The sequence below is a fragment of the Cherax quadricarinatus genome, chromosome 76 (assembly GCF_038502225.1).
Source record: "Cherax quadricarinatus isolate ZL_2023a chromosome 76, ASM3850222v1, whole genome shotgun sequence".
Lineage (NCBI taxonomy): Eukaryota > Metazoa > Arthropoda > Malacostraca > Decapoda > Parastacidae > Cherax > Cherax quadricarinatus.
This window is the reverse complement of record NC_091367.1, coordinates 6,822,772-6,849,634: the sequence shown is the minus strand read 5'-3', so window position 1 is coordinate 6,849,634 and position 26,863 is coordinate 6,822,772. Positions and strand designations below refer to the sequence as shown.

General features: G+C 42.2%; 1 protein-coding gene across 6 annotated transcripts in view; it reads left to right on the top strand.

Moving 5' to 3' along the window:
• The window catches only part of LOC138854964 (FH1/FH2 domain-containing protein 3-like), a 37,131-nt gene extending 14,037 nt beyond the window's left edge, over positions 1-23,094 (top strand). For 2 of the 6 annotated variants that reach the window (XM_070101229.1, XM_070101228.1), the window contains 2 exons: positions 2,820-2,888; positions 16,523-23,094. In XM_070101229.1, coding sequence (XP_069957330.1) covers positions 20,959-23,094 — 2,136 coding nt within the window. In that variant the 5' untranslated portion in view covers positions 2,820-2,888; positions 16,523-20,958. The remainder of the gene's footprint in view (positions 1-2,819; positions 2,889-16,522) is intronic. The other 4 variants (XM_070101230.1, XM_070101227.1, XM_070101232.1 and 1 more) reach the window with 3 other exon arrangements.
• The last annotated feature ends 3,769 nt before the right edge of the window (positions 23,095-26,863 follow it).

The following is a 26,863-nucleotide window of genomic DNA, read 5'->3' as shown; positions in this document are numbered from 1 at the left end:
TATTAAATAATTGCACCAACCACTCCAAAACTATATCCCCACCTGCTTTTAACATTTCTATCTTTATCCCATCAATCCCGGCTGCCTTACCCCCTTTCATTTTACCTACTGCCTCACGAACTTCCCCCACACTCACAACTGGCTCTTCCTCACTCCTACAAGATGTTATTCCTCCTTGCCCTATACACGAAATCACAGCTTCCCTATCTTCATCAACATTTAACAATTCCTCAAAATATTCCCTCCATCTTCCCAATACCTCTAACTCTCCATTTAATAACTCTCCTCTCCTATTTTTAACTGACAAATCCATTTGTTCTCTAGGCTTTCTTAACTTGTTAATCTCACTCCAAAACTTTTTCTTATTTTCAACAAAATTTGTTGATAACATCTCACCCACTCTCTCATTTGCTCTCTTTTTACATTGCTTCACCACTCTCTTAACCTCTCTCTTTTTCTCCACATACTCTTCCCTCCTTGCATCACTTCTACTTTGTAAAAACTTCTCATATGCTAACTTTTTCTCCCTTACTACTCTCTCTTTACATCATCATTCCACCAATCACTCCTCTTCCCTCCCGCATCCACTTTCCTGTAACCACAAACTTCTGCTGAACACTCTAACACTACATTTTTAAACCTACCCCATACCTCTTCAACCCCATTGCCTATGCTCTCATTAGCCCATCTATCCTCCAATAGCTGTTTATATCTTACCCTAATGCCTCCTCTTTTAGTTTATAAACCTTCACCTCTCTCTTCCCTGATGCTTCTATTCTCCTTGTATCCCATCTACCTTTTACTCTCAGTGTAGCTACAACTAGAAAGTGATCTGATATATCTGTGGCCCCTCTATAAACATGTACATCCTGAAGTCTACTCAGCAGTCTTTTATCTACCAATACATAATCCAACAAACTACTGTCATTTCGCCCTACATCATATCTTGTATACTTATTTATCCTCTTTTTCTTAAAATATGTATTACCTATAACTAAACCCCTTTTTATACAAAGTTCAATCAAAGGGCTCCCATTATCATTTACACCTGGCACCCCAAACTTACCTACCACACCCTCTCTAAAAGTTTCTCCTACTTTAGCATTCAGGTCCCCTACCACAATTACTCTCTCACTTGGTTCAAAGGCTCCTATACATTCACTTAACATCTCCCAAAATCTCTCTCTCTCCTCTGCATTCCTCTCTTCTCCAGGTGCATACACGCTTATTATGACCCACTTCTCGCATCCAACCTTTACTTTAATCCACATAATTCTTGAATTTACACATTCATATTCTCTTTTCTCCTTCCATAACTGATCATTTAACATTACTGCTACCCCTTCCTTTGCTCTAACTCTCGCAGATACTCCAGATTTAATCCCATTTATTTCCCCCCACTGAAACTCTCCTACCCCCTTCAGCTTTGTTTCGCTTAGGGCCAGGACATCCAACTTCTTTTCATTCATAACATCAGCAATCATCTGTTTCTTGTCATCCGCACTACATCCACGCACATTTAAGCATCCCAGTTTTATAAAGTTTTTCTTCTTCTCTTTTTTAGTAAATGTATACAGGAGAAGGGGTTACTAGCCCATTGCTCCCGGCATTTTAGTCGCCTCATACGACACGCATGTCTTACGGAGGAAAGATTCTTTTCCACTTCCCCATGGACAATAGAAGAAATAAAAAAGAACAAGAGCTATTTAGAAAAAGGAGAAAAACGTAGATGTATGTATATATATATATGCATGTGCGTGTCTGTGAAGTGTGACCAAAGTGTAAGTAGGAGTAGCAAGATATCCCTGTTATCTAGCGTGTTTATGAGACAGAAAAAGAAACCAGCAATCCTACCATCATGCAAAACAGTTACAGGTTTTTGTTTCACAGTCATCTGGCAGGACGGTAGTACTTCCCTGGGTGGTTGCTGTCTACCAACCTACTACCTTCACTAAATGTTACCCTGCTCACACTCCAACAGATCATCAGGTCCCAAGTACCATTCGTCTCCATTCACTCCTATCTAACACGCTCACGCACGCTTGCTGGAAGTCCAAGCCCCTCGCCCACAAAACCTCCTTTACCCCCTCTCTCCAACCCTTTCGAGGATGACCCCTACCCCGCCTTCCTTCCCCTATAGATTTATATGCTTTCCATGTCATTCTACTTTGATCCATTCTCTCTAAATGACCAAACCACCTCAACAACCCCTCTTCTGCCCTCTGACTAATACTTTTATTAACTCCACACCCTTTCCTAATTTCCACACTCCGAATTTTCTGCATAATATTTACACCACACATTGCCCTTAGACAGGACATCTCCACTGCCTCCAACCGTCTCCTCGCTGCTGCATTTACCACCCAAGCTTCACATCCATATAAGAGTGTTGGTACTACTATACTTTCATACATTCCCTTCTTTGCCTCCATAGATAACGTTTTTTGACTCCACATATACCTCAACACACCACTCACCTTTTTTCCCTCATCAGTTCTATGATTAACCTCATCCTTCATAAATCCATCCGCTGACACGTCAACTCCCAAGTATCTGAAAACATTCACTTCTTCCATACTCTGTAAATATGACTTTCTTCCACAACACTGAGAAGGTAAGTTTATTTAGGTACAGGTACACATAAGTACAATTATCATATCAAGTAATAGGTGTGCAACTCACCCAGGATAACCCAGAAAATTCAAAATTACTTATTTCATTTGGGATCCTTGTAATATCTTGTCCATTGTCATAATATTTGTGCTAGTGAAACATTGCATAAACTGAGGTTTTATTATGCAGTTTGTGTTTCCTTGCAGTGTGCTTCAGTGAACCAATGAGTGGGACAGTAGTGGATTAAGACCCAGGTTGGAATATTTACTGGAACAGTAAGTGGGGAAATTGCAGTTCAGAAATTCATTTAGACTGTGGTGTCTGTACATTTACAAGACAACTGTTGAATGACTGATTACCAGTGTGTCTACAAATGTCATGGACTACACATAGACAGCTGTTGAATGCATAATAATGATAATAATAATCTTTATTACTACAAGTACATGTACAAGGTGATAAATTAGACACATGTGCAACTCTTGGGTATCTTTATTGAGGAAAGAAGTTGCAGTGTCTGACAGGATTGTAGATGAATGGTTCAGAGAACCGACATGTTGATAAATTAGACACATGTGCAACTCTTGCACATGTGTCTAATTTATCAACACGTCGGTTCTCTGAACCATTCATCTACAATGTACAAGGTGTACAGACCATAGCTAACATCACTGACATACTACTATGTATATAGAAAGCCCCTTGTTATGCAGAGCATTTTGGGCATATTAAGTCACTTATGTCCCAGGATGTGACCCACACCAGTTGACTAACACCTAGGTACCTATTTTACTACTAGGTGAACATGGACAACAGGTGTCTTAGAAAACATGTCTTGATGTTTCCACCTGTACCAGGGATCGACCCCCAGACCTCAGTGTGTGAGCTGAATGCACTACCAATTGAGCTACAGGACACTTAATGATTACCAGTGTGGTTTACAAGTGTCCTGGACTGTACATAAATGTCTTTCCACATTGGAGGTAATGCCTACAGGTATGGCAGAAAGAGACCTGGTTCATAACAAACCTTGGTTAAATAAAACTTGATAAAGCTCAACTCCATAATAAGAACTCACTCTGTGTCTGTACTAAGTGTCAGTCTATAATGAAGTGGCCTAAACAGTGCTGGTGGAGACTGTAAATATAAAGATTAGATTTTGCCACCGAAGTGGCTAGTTTATTGTGCACCCCATATCCATCCTGTGGACGGTAGCGCAAGAGCATATGGATACACAAAAGGCCCAGGAACTAGGCCCCAAGGGGTTAACATGAATACATATGGATTTATATTTACATATCTATAGTTCACTTATCTGTTACAAGCAAATTTAGGAAATTTGCTTAGTATATCTGGTATCTTATTTTCATTAATAAGATATTTTGACATGTCACATAGGTTATTATACTGTCCATCTCTGTGTTCCTCAATCAGTGGACAATTAAGCACATAGTGTTCAAGACAGTGACCATATGCCTGATCACATAATTTACATTTAGTTTGATCATCATCTGTGTGTCTCCCAAACTGCCAGAAGTACTTGTAACCAAGCCTAAGCCTGGCCACTACAATATCAGTCTGTTCACATTCCACGTTGCTCCATAAACATACTTATCTAAGTTCATGTTATTATAGTGGGTTATAGATCTACTCAGGCTTCTAATTGCATTCCTATAACAATCATTTTTATTATTTCTCTCCTAATATTATACCTAATGCTAGACACAGTTATACCAAAGTTATATTCTACATTCTTCTTCTGGGTACTCATCTTGGCTAACATATCAACTTTATCATGAAGGAGTAATCCAATGTGTGATGGGATCCATAGCAGCTGTACATTAATTCCTTTGTCCCTGATTTTTGAGTATCTATACCTGGCTTCTCCAATGAGCATGTTATTGGAGTTATTATACGAGACAAGAGCCTTCAATGATGACATAGAATCAGTAATGATGATAGAGTCAAGCTCGGTGTCATAGGTTAGCTTTAGCGCCATTAGGATTGCAAACAATTCAGTTTGCAGTGTAGACGCCCAGTTGTTAATTCTTATGCCTAACTCAACAAATTTATTATCGTTCTTAACTAGGGAGGTGGCAACAAGAGCAGATGCAGCCCTGCCAGAAGACTCCTGTTTAGATCCATCAGTGTATATAACTTGTGATAACTTATTACTACCAGCTAGGCGAGAAATTTCTTCTTGAGCAGTTGCTTTAACAAGTGATTTAAGGAAGGGATTACTAGCAATGAGCTTCTTGGGAGGGACTTGCAGGTATGTGATATTAAATGAACACATCTTCCATGGAGGGGTGAAATGCTCTTGTTGCCTACAGTGATACAGTTCATGCAGGTTATAAAACTTAATGCAATTGCACATTTTCACAATCCATTTAGATCTGTGTGTATTTACCTCTAGACACTTGGTAAGATTCATTGTGACAGAGTCTGGTTCATTTCTCAACATTCTAATACCGAGTACAGTGTTAATCTCAACAATCCTATCACTGATACTAGAAATACCAAGCTCCTTCCTCATATTAAGAACCTTTGTAGATCTGGGACACCCAAGAATAATTCTGAGAGCTTCATTCTGCATTAACTCCAAGGGTCGGAGAGAACTTTCCCTAGCTAATATCAACATGGGAGCAGCATAATCAATTAAGGACCTAACATAAGCTATGTACATCATTCTCACGATTCTCACATTAGCACCATAGTTTAGGTTGTAGCCAGCAACAGCTTTGAGAGCGTTTAGCCTATCTTTGCATTTCTTATTTAGTTGTGGTATAGTGGATTTGTTAAAGGGTGCATCTACACCAAGATATCTGTAGGCTTTAACGTAGCAAATGATTTCACCCTGCAAATAGATGGGCGGGGGATGTCGTTTGCGTGTTAATATCTTTGTTTTAGAGAAGGATATTTTGAGGCATAGTCGATTACAAATTGCTTGAACTTCATTAAGAATGGTGCTCATCTTCTCATGCCCTGTTGTATGTATCAGGATGTCATCAGCATAGCTTATAGCTATATGTTTAGGTGAGGCAGGTAGAGCATTTAGGAGAGCATTAATCAGAATATTAAATAACATGGGACTAAGAACTCCTCCCTCCAGTGTACCTAAAGATATTTCTTTAGTCTCACTTCTGAAGCCTTGATAAAGGACAGAGGATACTCTATTTGACAGGTATCCTATTATCCAGCAGAGTAAGCTACCACCAATATTCATTTTGGCTAGTTCATGTAGTATAACGGTTCTGTTCGCAATGTCAAATGCAGGTTTTAGATCAAGAAAAGTGGTAAAACTAGTAGAGGTGTGTGCAGTGAGAAAGGTGGAAATACAGTTCTGCACATTTTTACCTTTCATGAACCCATAGAGGTAGGGGGAAAGTTGGTGTCTGATTCTGTAGTACAGTCTGTTAAGTATCATTCTTTCAAAGGTTTTACAAAGACAACTAGTTAAGGAGATCGGTCTAAATGTATCAGGCTGTTGGGGCTTAGGGATAGGCACAATGACACTATTGGTCCAGGAAGTAGGAAGAACGCCCTCAATGTAACTGAGATTATACAGTGCCAACAAAGAGTTATCAGGCACGTGCCTTAGAGTTCTGAGAATATCATAGGTTATACCATCCTCTCCAGGAGCAGTTGATCGACCTTTAGTTAATGCATTATCTAATTCATACTCGGTGAAGAGGCAATCACTCTCATCAATATTTTGGCTCATAAAATTGATCAGTTTCAACATTTCTTCAGAAGTACTCTCTAAATTTTTTCTAATATGAGATGGAAGGTTTTCATGCCTGGATGTTTTGGACCAGTCATTTATGAGGTCATTTGCTTTTTCAAGAGGAAAGGGATGAGCAACATTGCCAGTCTTTTTCCTGGTTGTTTTATTTATACCTTTCCAAGCCAAGCTTAAAGGGGTGGACCTATTTAATCCACTAACAAATTGTTCCCATTCCTGTTGCCTAAGTTCTTGCTTTCTATTCCTTGCATTTGTTAGTGCAGCTTGGAACATTCTGAGCAGGTCTGGGGTTCTACATTCACAGTATGCTTTACCAATCCTCCTAGCTGCATGTGTTAGATTGTGTAACTCTGGATCATTATAGTATTTATATTGGTTTTTATTGTTATAGTGGAGGGTCTATGTTTCCTTTTCCTGCCCACTTGATCTGTGAGGACAGTCTCAATAGTGGTAACTAAATCATCATTAAATTTTTGTGTGCCAGTGGGCTGGTAATTCTTATACCATTGATCCAAGTGGTTAATAAAGTTATCTCTGTGTTCTTGGTTGAGAATAAGGTTCCTCCTTCTGAATTTAGCTTCTTGATTGCTGGAGATGTGATCAAGATTGACAGTTGTTAGTCTTGGGAAGTGATCAGATAGAAGATCATCAACTATGACAGAGTCATGCATCGTATATGATGTGTTAAATCCAAGGCACAGATCTAGTATGCCACCATATATGTGAGTAGGCTCAGTAGTGCCCACAATTCGAACATTATCATGCTCATTTAGCAATTTCACTAGTTTAGTTCCATTGGTGTTTGTTATAGACCCACCAATATTTTTATGTCTGGCATTAAAGTCTCCAAGAATGAGGGTAGGTTCACTATTGATGCGATCTGGTAAAGCATCAGGTCGAAGCTGGTTCACTGAGGCATAGAGATTAAAAATGTTTATGGAAAAATCGCCTGCATATACTTTGACACCATGATACTGCATGTTAACTCGACTCTGCAAGGAAAGGAGTAAATGTGGCAAGTTCTTTTTGACATACATCACACAACAGTTGGTTGACCTTAGGTTATAAGCTGCATATCCAGCCAACTTTGGTGGAGGTGCTCCATCTTTCAGTCTACATTCCTGCAAACAGATGACATCAATATTCTTGGTTGCACTAATATGATGTAAGTCAGGCAACCGCTTCCTGATGGAAGCAATGTTCCATGAAAAGATTTGTAATGTATCCATTGTAGTGAGTTATTACAATCTCTTGCTCATAAGATGGTAAAACTATTATGCTTTGGCTATAGTGTGCAGGCACTTAAGAGCAAATAGCATAGTTTGTACGTGTTTATCTTCTGAACCTTGATTTTTAAGCATTTTTCAGCATCTTGGCAGCCAGTTAAAAAGCAAGTCTTGAAGCCAAGAGTCATGGGCTTCTTTCTTACAAATTGCTTGAAACTGAGTGGAGATTGCTGCACTTTTGACATCATCACCATACTCAAGAGCATCATTCTAATTACATATATTTATTAAACTTGTCAGGATCTGTTCAAGATGCTCAAATTTTTTCTGCAAATTTGTTATAATATGAGGAAGGTCAGGCGAATCCAATGCCTCTTCGGAGGATGGCACTTCTGAGTTAGTGCTTTCTTTAACACCTATCACCTTAACAGGTGCCATGGTTACATTAGTGTTCTCTGATGGTGCCTGTGGCAAGTCTTCCTCATCATTACTCATTGCAGGTAGGTCCTGGGCATCTGACTCATCTCCAGCTTCCAGGGGGGTTACCTGTGTGGTGTCCGTCTGACTGTTGTAGTTGTGTGTGTTGGTAAAAATGACAAGCTCATCCCCATATTCAGGTGTAGGCGTAGGTATCAGTAGTGGCAGATCAGTAGTTCCACATGTGCTAGCAGGGATGGCTAGCTCCTCCACAACTAGTGTGTGTGATGGCATTCTGGTATCACCAGAATCCTTTGCAGTGAGGTTGGGTTCTTCCGCACTTTGCAGAGGTTCAGTCTCAGCTCTGGCTATGGTAGACTGGATGGCCTCATCCTCAGTTACCATTAAAGGACTGTTATCAGGTTTACGTCGAAGGTTGTTTGGGTTCTGACTGCAGTCCTTGTGGGAAACTGTAACCCCAACTTCTTTACAGTTAATACACTTAAATTTTTGGCTGTCAAGGCCTACTGTGCATTCTCTAGTAGAATGTTTCCCAGCACACTTACCACACCAAGAATGTAGTATTTCACAGTCTACTGCAACATGGCCATAGTGCTGGCATTTGTAACACCTGCGTCGAGGGGGTAGGTACACTTCGATGTTTAGGAAACATAGGCCAGGCACCCAGATATTTCGAGGGAGGGGCACAGGGCCTACCCAACTGGCAATAATTTGGGATTTTCCTTTAAGTCTTTTAGGCTTGATGATATGCTCACTTAGAGTCAGATGGGATGAGTCCATGTAGAGAGGGTATCCAAAGATTATGATACTGACCCATTTTTTATAGTGGTGAGTGTCTGTTGGAGGGCAGAGCAGCTTAATACCCCCATAAGGTGTACTAAGTAGATCATTGATCAGTTCTTCATTCTGTTCCACAAACACAAAGTTGTGTGTGCTTTTCCTAAATTGGATCCTTGAGTTAGGATGTTTATTTACAGCTTCCATTAGCCATGCACACTTTGCAGGCAGCAGGGTGTTGTCAGGGAAGTTCAGTTTATCATATTCTTCCTTTGAAGAAAGAATTCTTGCACCCTCTGTGCACCAAGGACGTTTAGTTTCACATTGCCTACAAGTCAAGTGAGCCTGACTACATCGGCGCTCTAACCCTTTCTCACTTTTTCTCCTTTGTTTACTTTTAAAGATCTGGAAGCTATCATCATTTCCATTACCTGCTGAAATAGGTTCCTCTATGACAGTTGCCATGTTTGCAGGTGATGCTATCTCATATAAGACTCACAACGCAAAAATTCCTCCCTTACCTTCCCCTTATAGCTTATGCAAGAGTAAGTCAGAAGTCTAAAACAGATCAAATGGCACAAGGGTTCAAGTTCAATGAACACTTCTAATTATACTTAACTCAGGTCGCTACTACTTAATATGATACACACCTCACTAAGAATACATTCAGGGGCTTCTTGTATGTGTGTTAATAATATGGTACATATAATGGATGGTACATGCAAGGTCTTACACCTAATCACAAATTACAAAGATGAAGAGAGAGAGAGAGAAAGTAGGTAATATTGATCATAAAATTAGAATTCTGACATATATTACATTAAACAAGAGGTTCAAATTCAATGATAACTTCCACTTGAGTCAGTTCAGGCTGCTGCCACCATATATATATTTTTTTTTTTATTATCACACTGGCCGATTCCCACCAAGGCAGGGTGGCCCGAAAAAGAAAAACTTTCACCATCATTCACTCCATCACTGTCTTGCCAGAAGGGTGCTTTACACTACAGTTTTTAAACTGCAACATTAACACCCCTCCTTCAGAGTGCAGGCACTGTACTTCCCATCTCCAGGACTCAAGTCCGGCCTGCCGGTTTCCCTGAACCCCTTCATAAATGTTACTTTGCTCACACTCCAACAGCACGTCAAGTATTAAAAACCATTTGTCTCCATTCACTCCTATCAAACACGCTCACGCATGCCTGCTGGAAGTCCAAGCCCCTCGCACACAAAACCTCCTTTACCCCCTCCCTCCAACCTTTCCTAGGCCGACCCCTACCCCGCCTTCCTTCCACTACAGACTGATACACTTTTGAAGTCATTCTGTTTCGCTCCATTCTCTCTACATGTCCAAACTACCTCAACAACCCTTCCTCAGCCCTCTGGACAGCAGTTTTGGTAATCCCACACCTCCTCCTAACTTCCAAACTATGAATTCTCTGCATTATATTCACACCACACATTGCCCTCAGACATGACATCTCCACTGCCTCCAGCCTTCTCCTCGCTGCAACATTCATCACCCATGCTTCACACCCATATAAGAGCGTTGGTAACACTATACTCTCATACATTCCCTTCCTTGCGTCCAAGGACAAAGTTCTTTGTCTCCACAGACTCCTAAGTGCACCACTCACCCTTTTCCCCTCATCAATTCTATGATTCACCTCATCTTTCATAGACCCATCCGCTGACACATCCACTCCCAAATATCTGAACTCATTCACCTCCTCCATACTCTCTCCCTCCAATCTGATATTCAATCTTTCATCACCTAATCTTTTTGGTATCCTCATAACCTTACTCTTTCCTGTATTCACTTTTAATTTTCTTCTTTTGCACACCCTACCAAATTCATCCACCAATCTCTGCAGCTTCTCTTCAGAATCTCCCAAGAGCACAGTGTCATCAGCAAAGAGCAACTGTGACAACTCCCACTTTATGTGTGATTCTTTATCTTTTAACTCCACGCCTCTTGCCAAGACCCTCGCATTTACTTCTCTTACAACCCCATCTATAAATATATTAAACAACCACGGTGACATCACACATCCTTGTCTAAGGCCTACTTTTACTGGGAAATAATTTCCCTCTTTCCTACATACTCACTGTCCTCGTAAAAACTCTTCACTGCTTTCAGTAACCTACCTCCTACACCATACACCTGCAACACCTGCCACATTGCCCCCCTATCCACCCTGTCATGCCTTTTCCAAATCCATAAATGCCACAAAGACCTCTTTAGCCTTATCTAAATACTGTTCACTTATATGTTTCATTGTAAACACCTGGTCCACACACCCCCTACCTTTCCTAAAGCCTCCTTGTTCATCTGCTATCCTATTCTCCGTCTTACTCTTAATTCTTTCAATAATAACTCTACCATACACTTTACCAGGTATACTCAACAGACTTATCCCCCTATAATTTTTGCACTCTCTTTTGTCCCCTTTGCCTTTATACAAAGGAACTATGCATGCTTTCTGCCAATCCCTAGGTACCTTACCCTCTTCCATACATTTATTAAATAATTGCACCGACCACTCCGAAACTATATCCCCACCTGCTTTTAACATTTCTATCTTTATCCCATCAATCCCGGCTGCCTTACCCCCTTTCATTTTACCTACTGCCTCATGAACTTCCCCCACACTCACAACTGGCTCTTCCTCACTCCTACAAGATGTTGTTCCTATCTTCATCAACATTTAACAATTCCTCAAAATATTCCCTCCATCTTCCCAATACCTCTAACTCTCCATTTAATAACTCTCCTCTCCTATTTTTAACTGACAAATCCATTTGTTCTCTAGGCTTCCTTAACTTGTTAATCTCACTCCAAAACTTTTTCTTATTTTCAGCAAAATTTGTTGATAACATCTCACCCACTCTCATTTGCTCTCTTTTTACATTGCTTCACCACTCTCTTAACCTCTCTCTTTTTCTCCATATACTCTTCCCTCCTTGCATCACTTCTACTTTGTAAAAACTTCTCATATGCTAACTTTTTCTCCCTTACTACTCTCTCTTTACATCATCATTCCACCAATCACTCCTCTTCCCTCCCGCATCCACTTTCCTGTAACCACAAACTTCTGCTGAACACTCTAACACTACATTTTTAAACCTACCCCATACCTCTTCAACCCCATTGCCTATGCTCTCATTAGCCCATCTATCCTCCAATAGCTGTTTATATCTTACCCTAATGCCTCCTCTTTTAGTTTATAAACCTTCACCTCTCTCTTCCCTGATGCTTCTATTCTCCTTGTATCCCATCTACCTTTTACTCTCAGTGTAGCTACAACTAGAAAGTGATCTGATATATCTGTGGCCCCTCTATAAACATGTACATCCTGAAGTCTACTCAACAGTCTTTTATCTACCAATACATAATCCAACAAACTACTGTCATTTTGCCCTACATCATATCTTGTATACTTATTTATCCTCTTTTTCTTAAAATATGTATTACCTATAACTAAACCCCTTTCTATACAAAGTTCAATGAAAGGGCTCCCATTATCATATACACCTGGCACCCCAAACTTACCTACCACACCCTCTCTGAAAGTTTCTCCTACTTTAGCATTCAGGTCCCCTACCACAATTACTCTCACTTGGTTCAAAGGCTCCTATACATTCACTTAACGTCTCCCAAAATCTCTCTCTCTCCTCTACATTCCTCTCTTCTCCAGGTGCATACACGCTTATTATGACCCACTTTTCGCATCCAACCTTTACTTTAATCCACATAATTCTTGAATTTACACATTCATATTCTCTTTTCTCCTTCCATAACTGATCCTTCAATATTACTGCTACCCCTTCCTTTGCTCTAACTCTCTCAGATACTCCAGATTTAATCCCATTTATTTCTCCCCACCGAAACTCCCCTACCCCTTTCAGCTTTGTTTCGCTTAGGGCCAGGACATCCAACTTCTTTTCATTCATAACATCAGCAATCATCTGTTTCTTGTCATCTGCACTACATCCATGCACATTCAAGCATCCCAGTTTTATAAAGCTTTTCTTCTTCTCTTTTTTAGTAAATGTCTACAGGAGAAGGGGTTACTAGCCCATTGCTCCCGGCATTTTAGTCGCCTCATACGACACGCATGGCTTACGAAGGAAAGATTCTTTTCCACTTCCCCATGGACAATAGAAGAAATAAAGAAGAACAAGGAGAAAAAGGAGAAAAACCTAGATGTATGTATATATATATGCATGTGCGTGTCTGTGAAGTGTGACCAAAGTGTAAGTAGGAGTAGCAAGATATCCCTGTTATCTAGCATGTTTATGAGACAGAAAAAGAAACCAGCAATCCTACCATCATGCAAAACAGTTACAGGTTTCTGTTTCGCAGTCATCTGGCAGGACGGTAGTACTTCCCTGTGTGGTTGCTGTCTACCAACCTACTATCTATATATCTACTGAAATAATAATATAGTGGACATCACAATGAGTGCTGAGGACAACCTCTTACCCCAGCCATAGATTGTAAACAATATTACTTTAGAAAAAAAAAAACGGTAACTAGGTAATGTTGCAATGACAGTGAGATAAATCACTCTGGCCGACTTCCTTGGTCCATCCTGCGTAACTCACACGTTACTATATATGCTATGTATGTTTTTATTATTATTTTATTATTAACACACTTGCCAATTCCCACCAAGGCAGGGTGGCCCGAAAAAGAAAAACTTTCACCATCATTCACTCCATCACTGTCTTGCCAGAAGGGTGCTTTACACTACAGTTTTTAAACTGCAACATTAACACCCCTCCTTCAGAGTGCAGGCACTGTACTTCCCATCTCCAGGACTCAAGTCCAGCCTGCTGGTTTCCCTGAACCCCTTCATAAATGTTACTTTGCTCACACTCCAACAGCACATCAAGTATTAAAAACCATTTGTCTCCATTCACTCCTATCAAACACGCTCACGCATGCCTGTTGGAAGTCCAAGCCCCTCGCACACAAAACCTCCTTTACCCCCTCCCTCCAACCTTTCCTAGGCCAACCCCTACCCCGCCTTCCTTCCACTACAGACTGATACACTCTTGAAGTCATTCTGTTTCGCTCCATTCTCTCTACATGTCCGAACCACCTCAACAACCCTTCCTCAGCCCTCTGGACAACAGTTTTGGTAATCCCACACCTCCTCCTAACTTCCAAACTATGAATTCTCTGCATTATATTCACACCACACATTGCCATCAGACATGACATCTCCACTGCCTCCAGCCTTCTCCTCATTGCAACATTCATCACCCATGCTTCACAACCATATAAGAGTGTTGGTATAACCATACTCTCATACATTCCCCTATTTGCTTCTACGGACAAAGTTTTTTGTCTCCACGGACTCCTAAGTGCACCACTCACCCTTTTCCCTTCATCAATTCTATGATTCACTTCATCCTTCATAAACCCATCTGCTGACACTTCCACTCCTAAATATCTGAATACATTCACCTCCTCCATACTCTCTCCTTCCAATCTGATATCTAATCTTTCTGTTATCCTCATCACCTTACTCTTTCCTATATTCACTTTGAATTTTCTTCTTTTACATACCCTACCAAATTCATCCGGACAAAACATACAAGCATTATGCATCACATATGCATATTTAAAGTTTCCATCTTCAGTACCCTTGGAGCTGATTAATACATTCTGCTTGATACCTCTTGCATCACTGATATTCCTCTTGGGTGCCATGTTGAATATCCAGAATAGAGATGATGTGAGAAAAAAGATCCAAAATACTTTGATGACACTGAGAAAGGAACAAAGCAAACCCAACTTGTGTTGAATGGAAGGAAATCAACTATGCAAACTTAAGTGATTTTTACATATAACCTGAGTATTCTGTGCCTACAAAGTTTTTTTAAATGGTAATCAAGAAAAGAATTCAGTTAATCAGTTGTATTTACACAGAATCCATACTACAAGTTTGAGTCCATATTATCTCATTTTTTAATCTATTTCAGTGGTAACTCTGTAGCTGACACCTTGATCAAGCTCTAAAAATCTTACCTTAAATTTGGAAACTACATGAACCTCCTGTACTACACCTCTTGTTTGTGCTCTAATAATCTTGCCTGTAAATTCTAACTCATGTTACATTCAATTTTAAGCCTAGAGGTCTCCCTCACTAGTATAGAATTTAATTCAGAATAGGCTCATTGGATTTGCCACACTCTGCTTTCTTTTATATGAATATAAGCCCAAAGACTGCTTTTTGAAGAGGTATTCCTCAGATGGTACCTCACCACCACAATAATGCACAATGAACACCAACCTTCCGATGGTACCTCACCACCACAATGATGCACACTGAACACCAACTGTCCAATAGTACCTCACCACCACAGTAATACACACTGAACACCAACCATCCAATGGTACCTCACCACCACAATGATGCATATTGAACACCAACCTTCCGATGGTACCTCACCACAACAATGATGCACACTGAACACCAATTGTCCAATGGTACCTCACCACCACAATGATGCACACTGAACACCAGATGTCCGATGGTACCTCACCACCACAATGATGCACATTGAACACCAACCATCTGATAGTACCTCACCACCACAATGATGCACAGTGAGGAACAACTAGTTTGGGGGGAACCAAGTCCCAAAGTTTGGGAGGAGAAGGCTAGGGAAACCCTGCCAGACCTTTTCCCTGATGGTTCCACCATGAGAAATATGGCTCATGATCATGCTACCAATAGTCTTCATGATATTTCTCATGAGGATGGTGAGGGCTTAAGTCTGGAAACTCTGTTCTCTGATGTTGAACTGCAGTCAACTGAAGAAAAGGATGTTCCAGCCAGAGCTGAGCATGATTGGAGCATGGATCAGTGAAGTAGAGTGAGAGAGGCTCCACCTACTAGGGTGCAATTAATTTCTGCACAGGAGAATGATGTCACTCTTAAGCTGATCAGAGCCTCAACTGTGGCAGAGGAAGAGATTTTACAATTAAATAAGTGTTTTCATTTCAGGGAGGAAACTCTTACAAAGAAGTCACCTCTGTTTGCAGTACCAATGGAAGGAGAATAAGGGTTTTGTCACCAGATGGTGATGTCCAGGCATTTCTTCTGGCCTCTGCTGTGAGAGACTGACAAAGAGTATATTAAGACCTATCATGTCTGTCAAATTATAGGGACACCTAGTCAAAGTATTAAACCTGTTCCCCTTCAGCTTATTTCAGCACCAAGTGAACCCTTCAGCAAGCTGGTAGTGGATGTAGTTGGTCCAATTCCAAGGACCAGAATGGGAAATGATTATTTAATCACAATTATTTGCTCCACTACCAGGTACCTGGAAGCAATCCCTCTACATAAGATAACAGCTCATGTAGTCTTAAGAGCTTTGATGAAGTTCTTTTTTCATGTTGGTTTTCCTCAAGAGATGCAAACACACCAAGGGCCTAATTTTACCTCAGAGTTGTTTAGAAATGTTTTAAAGGGATTAAAAGTAGAGCCTAACTTTTCAACTGCCTATCACCCTCAATTTCAGGGGAAAATAGTGAAATTCCATCAAACCCTTAAGACAATGCTGCATGCCTATGGTATAGACAATACTAACAACTGGGATGAGAGAATCCCACTTTTTGTATTTGCTGAGTGGGGAAGCACATTGGAATCTCTGAGCTGTTGGCTTGGGGGGATGATGATGCTCCCCTCTAGGAGCTTTTTCTCAGTTTCAGACACTGGCTCGTATGAAGTGGATGGTACCAGTGAACGTGCCCATCAACCAGACCAGGATGATGATGTGGGACCGTAATGTGGACCGTAGTGCTCTGGAAGCTGGGGAGAAGGTGCTGGCATTGGAGCCAATTCATGTGAAAATCTGTATGGCAAGTTGCTGTGACCTGAACATGGTTTGGGGAAAGTTCTCAGGTGTAAGGTATAAAACCCACACATGCGAACAGGAAAAGAATGAGTGTAGAGTACACAGTAACCGGTTAAAGGGTTTAAAGTTATATTAGAAATCCAGAGAGACAAATATTTTAATTGAATGTAAAGGGGTGCAAAACAATAATCTTACGTAATAGCAAAGGTGTATTTAACCCTTTGACTGTCGCAAGCCCATTTCTGAAACTGCCATTCTGTCAAAAAATATTCGAAAAATAAAAAATTTATTTTTTCTTAACGAAATGGTAGGATTATTTTGCCGAGTGTTTTAAGCCTAAACAATTTTGGGGGCGATCAGTACTTGCCAAGATATAGAGGCATAAAGTTGGCAGAAAATGAGCCACATATGGCAACCGGTAAATGCTGCTCACCCGGTATACAATGTTGTATACTGTCACTGACAGTAGTGTCACCCTCTGTTTTCTTTAATTCTTTGATTATATAATGTACAAGTATAAAGGAAGATTTAAAGAAAAAAAGATTCATTATATTGAATGTTATCGATAATATCTAATGAAAATAGGGGGTGCTGCAGTTCAGCAGGAACCCCGCACGAGCCACCACTGAATTTAAGCTTGATATCTCTGGGTGGACATCTTTTAAGCATAAATGTTACAAACCTCAACTTTTATTCACTATGCACAACACACATATCTTTACTTTCCTTGGTCCAGGGTAGTGCTTAGTTTGACAATGTTATTATTACAGCAGGTCCCTGTTTTCATAGCTGTTATGCTCCTGAACCTCGCTGATAAATGATAGTTGGTGAGTGGAAATTTTTTTTTTTTTCAGTATCGAAAGTGTCTAAAATGCCCAATAACATGCTTACACTATAATAAGTGCTCAGTACAGCTAGGCATAAAAAAATCACATACAAAAGTAAAATAAATATAAAATACAGTGGTCCCTCAATTATTGTCCTTAATCCGTTCCTGGAAGTGGGACTATTATCGAAATAGACGATTTTCGAATCAATTTTCCCCATAAGAAATAATGTAAATCCAATTAATTCATTCCAGACACCCAGAAGTATCAATAACAATTTTTTTTTTTTTTTACTTAAAAGATAGATTTACATGCACAAAAGAATGAACATTCAACATGACAGTTACCTTTATTGAAGGCTGTTGTTGATGAATGGAAGACAGGGAGGAGAAGAGAGGGAAGAGAGGTTATTGTTTGGAAGGGGAATCCCCCTCCATAAGGACTCTAGGTCACTTCCCTAGCATAAATATAGATTTACATGCAGAAAAGAATGCCAAATAAATGTAAAGCACTTATAAAATGTATAAATGAACATTGGTAATAGGGGTAGTTGATGAGTGGAACGGTCTACCTAGTAGGGTGATCAAAGCTAAAACATTGGGTAGTTTCAAATTTAGGTTGGATAAATACAAGAGTGAGAGGGGTTGGATTTGAGCGGACTTGCACCTGAGCTTATTGCTTGGGTAGCATTTGTTCTGTTATTGGGTTGGATTTGCAAAGGACCGGCCTAGTATGGGCCAACAGACTTATTGCAGTGTTCCTCCTTTCTTATGTTCTAAAAGCTATGGCTTGGGTAATATCAAATTTAGGTTGGATAAATACATGAGTGAGAGGGGTTGGATTTGAGTCGGACTTGCACCTGAGCTTATTGCTTGGGTAGCATTTGTTCTGTTAGTGGGTTGGATTTGCGAAGGACTGGCCTAGTATGGGCCAGCAGGCCTACTGCAGTGTTCCTCCTTTCTTATGTTCTTATTGAAGACTTGTTTGTGTGAGGGAGGGATGGTAAGTTTATTGTTGGAGAATAAGACACTAATATCAACTCTACGGCTTATTTATCTATCACAATTCAACTATGACATAATAAACAATATTAATAACACAGAAACATGGAATATACTCTAGAATGAATAAAATAAGTCATTATGTATGTCACAAGAGGTGTTGTGTTGTTGTTGGGTATATAAGGGCCGTCCATAATGGTGGTGAAGCAGCAGCTGAGGCGCCGGTGTTTTCTGTAGCCCTATAAAACTCCAACAACATTGGAGGAGTTGGTAGAATTGCTGAATCACTAAAGAAGGAACCCTCTACCACCATTACTATGACCTACCACTATTACAACTGTTACCACCATCACTACTACCTTCTACCACCATCACTACCACCATCCACTATCATAACTGCTTCCACTGTACCACCACCACTTTTGTATTTTTCTACAAACTTTTTCATAAATTGTGTGTTTCTCACATTCTTTACCAAAGGGCTGGCACTAGAAGCTTTCTTTGGAGCCAAGGTAGCTTATTTAGCACTTGCAAGCACTAAAATCAATGGAATATTATGAAATATTTCGTAGAAGCAAGTGAGGGGACTGTCACTCACTGGTAAACAATGGCACATTGGCTGGGAAGACAGGTCCAGGTGGCTCAGAGCGTGAGTACGTGTCCCAGACGCAGGACGATTAGCGAGTTAACGGACCATTTGCGAGCCAATGTTTAGACGAAATAATGGGACTATGTATTTCCGAAATGGACGACTTTCAGGCCGGACGATTATTGAGGGACCACTGTACATATAATACTTAAAACATGAAGCCGGTACTCTTCCCTGACACATCTGTTGTGCAAAGAAGCGGAAAAAGCACCAAAGAATAACTAAATTGAAAACTGCTGAAAAAGTGAGAACAGTAGAGGGAGCAGAAAACACAGGGCTTTCCTATATTACTTTCCTTTGTGTTTTGTAATACATAGTTCTTAATCCTGTAATATTTCCTTTCCTACCTAGGAAGCCTGGTCTGTGACTGAGCCCAGGGGGAGATAATCCCCACAACCACCATATAATTTCCATCTTTTTTTTCTTCAGCTTTAGTGAATGATTATTGAATCTTCCAGGCATTTTTGACATTGAAAGTCATCACAGGACACAACTTTAGATGTTATATTGATGGTAGAATTACCGACAGTATATTAGATAAATGGACACGAAGTGCAACTAATGTGACATTTTATTGTAGCAACATTTTGCTCTCCAGGAGCTTTGTCAAACCCATTACAAACAATACATGGGCACAGAGAGTATATATAGGTAGAGTGTAAGGTGCAAAGCCTAATATAATTGTAGGTGGTGGTAGTAGTTGTAGTACTATTACTACCACAACTACTACTGCTATTACCTACAATGATTGTAGTATGCTTTGCACCTCACACTATACCTATATATACTCTCTGTGTCCTTGTTTGTAATGTCTTAACAAAGCTCCTGCAGAGTGAAATGTTGCTACAGTAAAAATGTTGCATTAGTTGCACTTGTGTCCTTATATCAAACACAACCTTAGATTCTGAAAATGCCTGGTACCTTGATTAATTGCAGTCACTGCAACTGGACAAAAAAGCTGGTTATTATAACACATGGAAAACACTGACACATCTGATACTCAACCAAGACCTGTCCACTACATGATGTAATTGTCAGTTAACTTCAAAAGTTACCTGATGCTGTCTCCTACCTCACTGGTCAGGTCATCACCTTACACTCTTGCCAGTATGTGTTGTTCTCAAACCTGTGTTTATTAGAGAAGATCATAGTCCCAGAACACAAATATTTTCTAGATATTCACGTTTGCTCGTGTGTCTCCCCTCAAAGTTCCTTGATGCTGGTGAGGGGCTCTTGATCTAGGGAATTGGATCTGTTCTCCAGTTCCCTGGCCTCTTCAAGGGGGGCTCCTTGGCGTGGTGAAGAGGCTCTTGGTCTGAGGAATTAGCCCTGTCGGTCTTCTTCCTCAGACCGAACCTAATTACCCCCCATTCTCCCCTCCCCTATCCCATCCTCCCCATCCTCCCCTTTTTCCATTCCTCCTCCTCCTCCTCACCCCTCCCTTTTGCCCTTCCTCTTTTTAGCCTTCGTGATTTCTCCCACAGGCGCGCTAGTTCCTAGGTAGGGGAAAGGACACCGGGGTCGATCCCATTCCGTTGAGGTTTCTTGGCGGTGGCGTAGTTTGCCGTGGAATCTGGATTGCCTAGGGATGTCCCGATCCCTCTCCGGTATCCCGGAGTAGCTTTGGGTGTCTTTTGGGCGACGGGTGTATCTCTGGAAGCCACCTTTCGGATTCCGGGGGTGGTGGCTGAAGGAGGTATGCTTTGTGGCGGATATCCGGCCGCCCTCTCTTTTGTCCACCGAGGTAGCTCGGCAGATGTGAGGTTGCTATCCCGGATTGCTGGTTTACTGGCATGAAGGGTAGGGTATGGCACGGGTTCCATGCTGCATCTGCGCTACTAGCGGTGTCGAGTCCTCTTGGGCGCGGAGGGAGATTTCCGGCCCTTTCATTCCTCCTGGGAACTATTCCTCCCCGCTCCCCCCTTTTTTTATTCTTTTTTTTGTTTTTATTTTCTTTTCTTCTTTCTTTTTTTTTCTTAAAAACAAAAAGCAAAGGAGTAACCTAACCATGGCAGCCCTAGTCCATGAAACCACTACCCCCGGGCCCCTTCTTGATACCGCACCCCATTCTGACCCTGCCTTGTGTTTAGACCACTCTTCGGACACTCCTGATGCCCCTGTACCTCTTGCTGGTGCTGTTTCCTCACCCGCTTCAGGTACCGGGGCTTCGACTGACTCCTTCGATTTGTCTGAACTCCGCTCTCCTTTGACTATGCTTCCGGCTTCTCCCTCTACGGTACGGCAATTTTCGAATCGCCCACCCATTTCATGCCGGACCAACTCCGGTCCTACTCCTAAACGCCAACGTCAATCTCCTGATGATGCTCCGTCGTTACCTTCCCATTCTACTCGGAAACGACCGACACGTCAAGCACTCCCTCTCCACGCTCAATTTCGGACCACACAATGGACTAAATTCTTTACTTTAAGACCAACTTCTTCTTCTGCCTACCTTTCTGACCATAGTATTGCCAAAGCGCTCCTGCGTCATGTTGGCAGAGATATTTCATTTCACGCTCTCAAGAGCGGTACGCGCATCGTCACTGTCCAGAATGCTACCCAAGCTCATGATCTTTCTCTCCTTTCGAATATCGATACTACTCCTATCACTATTGAAAAACATCTTTCTCTCAATTCTTGTAGTGGTACTGTCATTCTGCCCCATACCATAGTCCAACAGAATTTCCAGTCATGTGGCAATGACATTTTTGAACAGCTGGAACTCCAGGATCTCCCAATCCTCAAAGTAGACACTTATGTCCTTCCTGCCCGGGGGCGGAGACGTTACCCTTGCAATGTGGCTCGTTTAACTTTTGACAGCCGAGAACTCCCGTCCTCTGTATATGTCGCGGGACATCGGTTACAAGTTCGAAAGGTGATACCTACACCGCAACAATGTAGAAATTGCTGGCGTTTTGGTCACCCAGCGAAATATTGCAGATCTATGGCCGAATGCCCAGTCTGTGGTGCCGACAACCATTCTAATACATCTTGCAGTCAACCTCCATCTTGCCTTAATTGTAATGAAGCTCACCCTTCGTACTCCCGCCGTTGCCAGGTCTACTTAAATGAACGTGAAATCCGTTGCCTCAAAGAGGCAGAAGGTCTCCCTTATGCTATGGCAGTTACTCATCTCCGCCTCCAAGGGAGACTACCCCGTGTTTCTTATTCTCGTGTTTCCAAACATCCCCCCACTTCTGGGGTCCCATCTTCTGCAGCCTCCTCTGTTGTTACCCCTCCCATAGCCATTACGGCATCTAATCCTTTTGCTGTCCTTGGCTCTGACGTCCCGACTACAACTCAGTCTGTTCTCGCATCTTCGCGTCCTTCCTCACAAGCCCCAGTATCGACAAGACCTCGTACGACACCTAATACCAATCGCCCCTCTACTCAGAAGTCCAAAAAATCCACATTGCTCAAATCTTCTTTGCCCCTTCCTTCCCTTCTTCCACCTCCACACGTTACCTTTCCAGTCTCTGTACCTAGTTCTTCCCCTCTCTCTGGCTCTATTACAAGTGTGGAGATTCACCCTCCTCCTCGTACTATGCCTTCCACCCCCGTCCCCTCCCAAGTTTCTCCCTCTTCTGTCACCTCCCAGGTTTCTACCTCTTCTGTCCCCCCCCACACTTCATCTCCAGTCCCTTACACTTTTCCCTCCCCCTCTACTTTGGTACAGTCCATTACTGTCCCAATCTTTACTCACCCTCCTCCTCCTATCTCCAATATGGTTTCCCATACATCTTTGAATTCAGAAACACTTGAAGCCATTTCAGAATATATTGCAGAGACTAAACCTTCAATGGACACTGATTCACTTCCTGTTCCTTCTCTTCCCTCTCCTCCATCTTCACAACCCCATTCTTCGCAACGCTCCGTTCCTTCGCTACTTGAACATCTTCCAATGCCACCACACGTTGACTTTTCTAACCCCTCTAGTCCGTAGGTGCCTTTACCTACAGATTCCTGATATTTTCTTCATCGCCAATCATGGCCTATTTACAGTGGAATATCCGCGGCCTCAGGGGTAATCGGGGTGAGCTTCAGATGTTGCTTTCCAGGTTTTCCCCTGTTGGTGCTTGCTTACAAGAACCAAAATTACACTCGGCTGTTTTCCAACCTATCTCAGGCTATAATTTATTGTATTCTTCGGATCCTTTCTCAGATGGGACCTTTAATGAAAGTGCCCTTCTTCTACGCAATGATATTCCGTACTGTCAACTATTTGTCCATACCTCGCTGCATTACACTGCAGCCCGTATCCACTTGAATAAGTGGTTTACAATATGTTCTTTATATCTCTCTCCTTCTCGAGCATTTTCTATCCCAGACTTTGCCTTTCTTGTTTCATCCTTACCACCACCACTTCTGTTACTTGGTGATTTTAATGCCCACCATTTCCTCTGGGGGGGGTCTCATTGTGACTCACGTGGCATTCAGTTGGAGGCTTTTCTTGCCTCTCACCCCCTCCATGTTTTAAATACGGGTACTCCCACCCATTTTGATCCTCGTACTCATACTCTCTCTTGCATCGATCTATCAGTCTGCTCTTCCTCCACTGCACTAGACTTCACCTGGTCTGTTCTACCAGACTTACATGACAGCGATCATTTTCCGATCATTCTTACTTCTCCTTCCTATTCACCACCTTCCCGTAGCCCTCGCTGGCAATTTGATCGGGCAAATTGGGATCTTTACTCACACCTCACTGCTTTTAGTGAGGTTCCTTCTTCATCCTCCATTGATGAGCTCCTACACATCTTCTCGACATCAGTTTATACCGCAGCTTCTCATTCTATACCCCAAACCTCAGGCAGGCATTCTCAGAAGTGCGTGCCTTGGTGGTCTCCTGCTTGTGCTCGTGCAGTACGTTTGAAACGTGCTGCATGGGGCAGGTACCGGTACAATAGAACCGCTGAGAGACTTGTTGATTTTAAGCAGAAGCGTGCGATCGCTCGCCGTGTCATCCGTGAAGCTAAACGCACTTGTTGGCGAGACTATGTTTCCACCATCACCTCTGCTTCTTCTATGAGTGCAGTCTGGAAAAAAGTGAGGAAATTGAGTGGTAAATACTCTCCTGACCCGGCTCCTGTTCTACGGGTCACTGGTGTTGATATAGCAAACCCTCTCGACGTTGCCATTGAACTTGGCACACATCTGGTCCGTATTTCCCGAGGGCTCCATCTATGCCCCTCGTTTCTTTCCTCAAAGTCTGCCAGAGAGTTAGTACCCTTGGACTTTTCTTCTCTCGGAGAAGAACAGTATAATGTGCCTTTTACACTTCAAGAACTGGAGGCAACGCTCTCAGCTTGCCGATCATCGGCAGCTGGGCCTGATGACATTCATATTCGTATGTTACAACATTTACATCGGTCAGCCCTTGTAGTCCTCTTACACCTCTTCAATCTTATTTGGGCACAAGGAGTTCTTCCCCAGCTGTGGAAATCTGCCATTGTTCTCCCTTTCCGCAAACCGGGTACTACAGGACATGATGCCTCCCACTATCGCCCCATCGCTCTTACAAGTGCAGTTTGCAAAGTGATGGAACGCCTCGTAAATCGACGTTTAATGTGGTATTTAGAGACTCACAACAGTCTCTCCGCTAGTCAATATGGCTTTCGTAAGGGTCGTTCTACCATAGACCCCTTACTACGCTTGGATACGTATGTTCGTAATGCCTTTGCGAATAATCACTCAGTTATTGCCATATTTTTTGACCTTGAGAAGGCATATGACACAACTTGGAGGTATAATATTTTGGCCCAGGCCCATTCCTTAGGCCTCCGAGGCAATCTACCATCCTTCCTTAAGAACTTTTTAACTGACAGACATTTCCGTGTTCGAGTCAATAATGTTCTTTCCCCGGACTTCGTCCAAGCTGAAGGTGTCCCTCAGGGATGTGTTCTAAGCACAACACTTTTTCTCCTTGCTATAAATGATTTGGCCTCTGTTCTTCCACCCAATATTTGGTCATCACTCTATGTTGATGACTTCGCTATTGCTTGTGCAGGCGCTGACTGTCACCTTATTGCAGTTTCTCTCCAGCATGCGGTCGACCGTGTTTCCACTTGGGCCACCACACATGGGTTTAAATTTTCAAGTACCAAAACTCACCAAATTACTTTCACTAGACGCTCTGTTATCTCCGATCATCCTTTGTATCTCTATGGCTCCCGTATCCCCGAACGTGATACAGTCAGGTTTCTAGGCCTTCTCTTTGACCGTCGGTTAACCTGGAAACCTCACATTACCTCTCTGAAGGCAACTTGTCACAGCCGGCTAAACCTTCTTAAAACCCTTGCTCATCTTTCCTGGGGAGCTGATCGTCGAACTCTGCTTCGCCTACATTCAGCCCTCGTTTTATCGAAACTCGATTATGGTGACCAGATTTATTCCGCGGCCTCTCCTGCTACTCTCTCTAGCCTTAACTCTATCCATCACCAAGGCTTACGTTTGTGCCTTGGTGCTTTTCGCTCTTCCCCTGTTGAGAGCCTCTATACAGAAGCAAATGTTCCATCCTTGTCTGATCGCCGTGATGCCCATTGCCTTCGTTACTATGTACGCTCTCACGATCTACACAATCCTTCCATTTATAGAATGGTCACCGATATTAGTAGACATTCTTTATTCGTTCGCCGCCCCTGTTTGCTCCGTCCCTTTTCTCTTCGCCTACTTTCACTCTTGTCTTCCCTTCAGTTACCACCTTTATATGTTCATGTAGCATCTCACTTTTCCCTACCCCCCTGGGAAGTTCCAGCTGTTCGGGTCTGTTCTTTCTCACTCCCTTGCTCGAAAGCTCAACTGCCTACGGTGGCTTCCCGCTCTCTTTTTCTTGATCACTTCCACTCTCATTCTCATGCCACCGCTGTGTACACAGATGGCTCTAAGTCTTCAGACGGCGTCGGATTCGCAGCAGTGTTTCCGGACAGCGTCGTACGAGGGCATTTACTATCTTCAGCTAGCATTTTTACTGCTGAACTGTATGCCATTCTTGCAGCACTTATTCGTATCGCATCTATGCCTGTGTCATCATTTGTAGTAGTCTCAGACTCCCTTAGTGCTCTACAGGCTATACGAAAATTTGATACATCTCATCCCCTAGTTCTCCGTATCCAACTTTGGCTACGCCGTATCTCTACCAAACATAAAGATATTGTTTTTTGTTGGGTCCCTGGTCATGTCGACGTACAGGGCAATGAACAGGCAGACACTGCTGCGCGGTCAGCAGTATATGACCTACCAATTTCCTATCGAGGTGTTCCATTTCTGGACTATTTTGCTGCAATAGCTACCCACCTTCGCACCCGTTGGCAACAACGTTGGTCAACTCTGCTCGGTAACAAACTTCATTCTATTAAACCGAGCATAGGTTACTGGCCGTCTTCTTGTCATCAGTGCCGAGGTTGGGAGACCACTCTCTCCCGCCTTCGCATTGGCCACACTCGTCTTACTCATGGGTATCTCATGGAGAGGCACCCTGTTCCTCTCTGTGAGCAGTGTCAAGTTCCAGTATCGATTAGCCACATTCTGTTAGACTGCCCTCTCTATCAACGAGCACGCAGAATTTACCTCCAACGTCGTCTTCGTTCTCCTACTCTCTCTTTACCTTCCCTTCTTGCTGATGGACCCTCCTTTAATCCTGACTCTCTCATTGACTTCTTGACAACGACTGATTTACTCCACAAACTCTGATGATACTTTTCGCACTCCCCTCA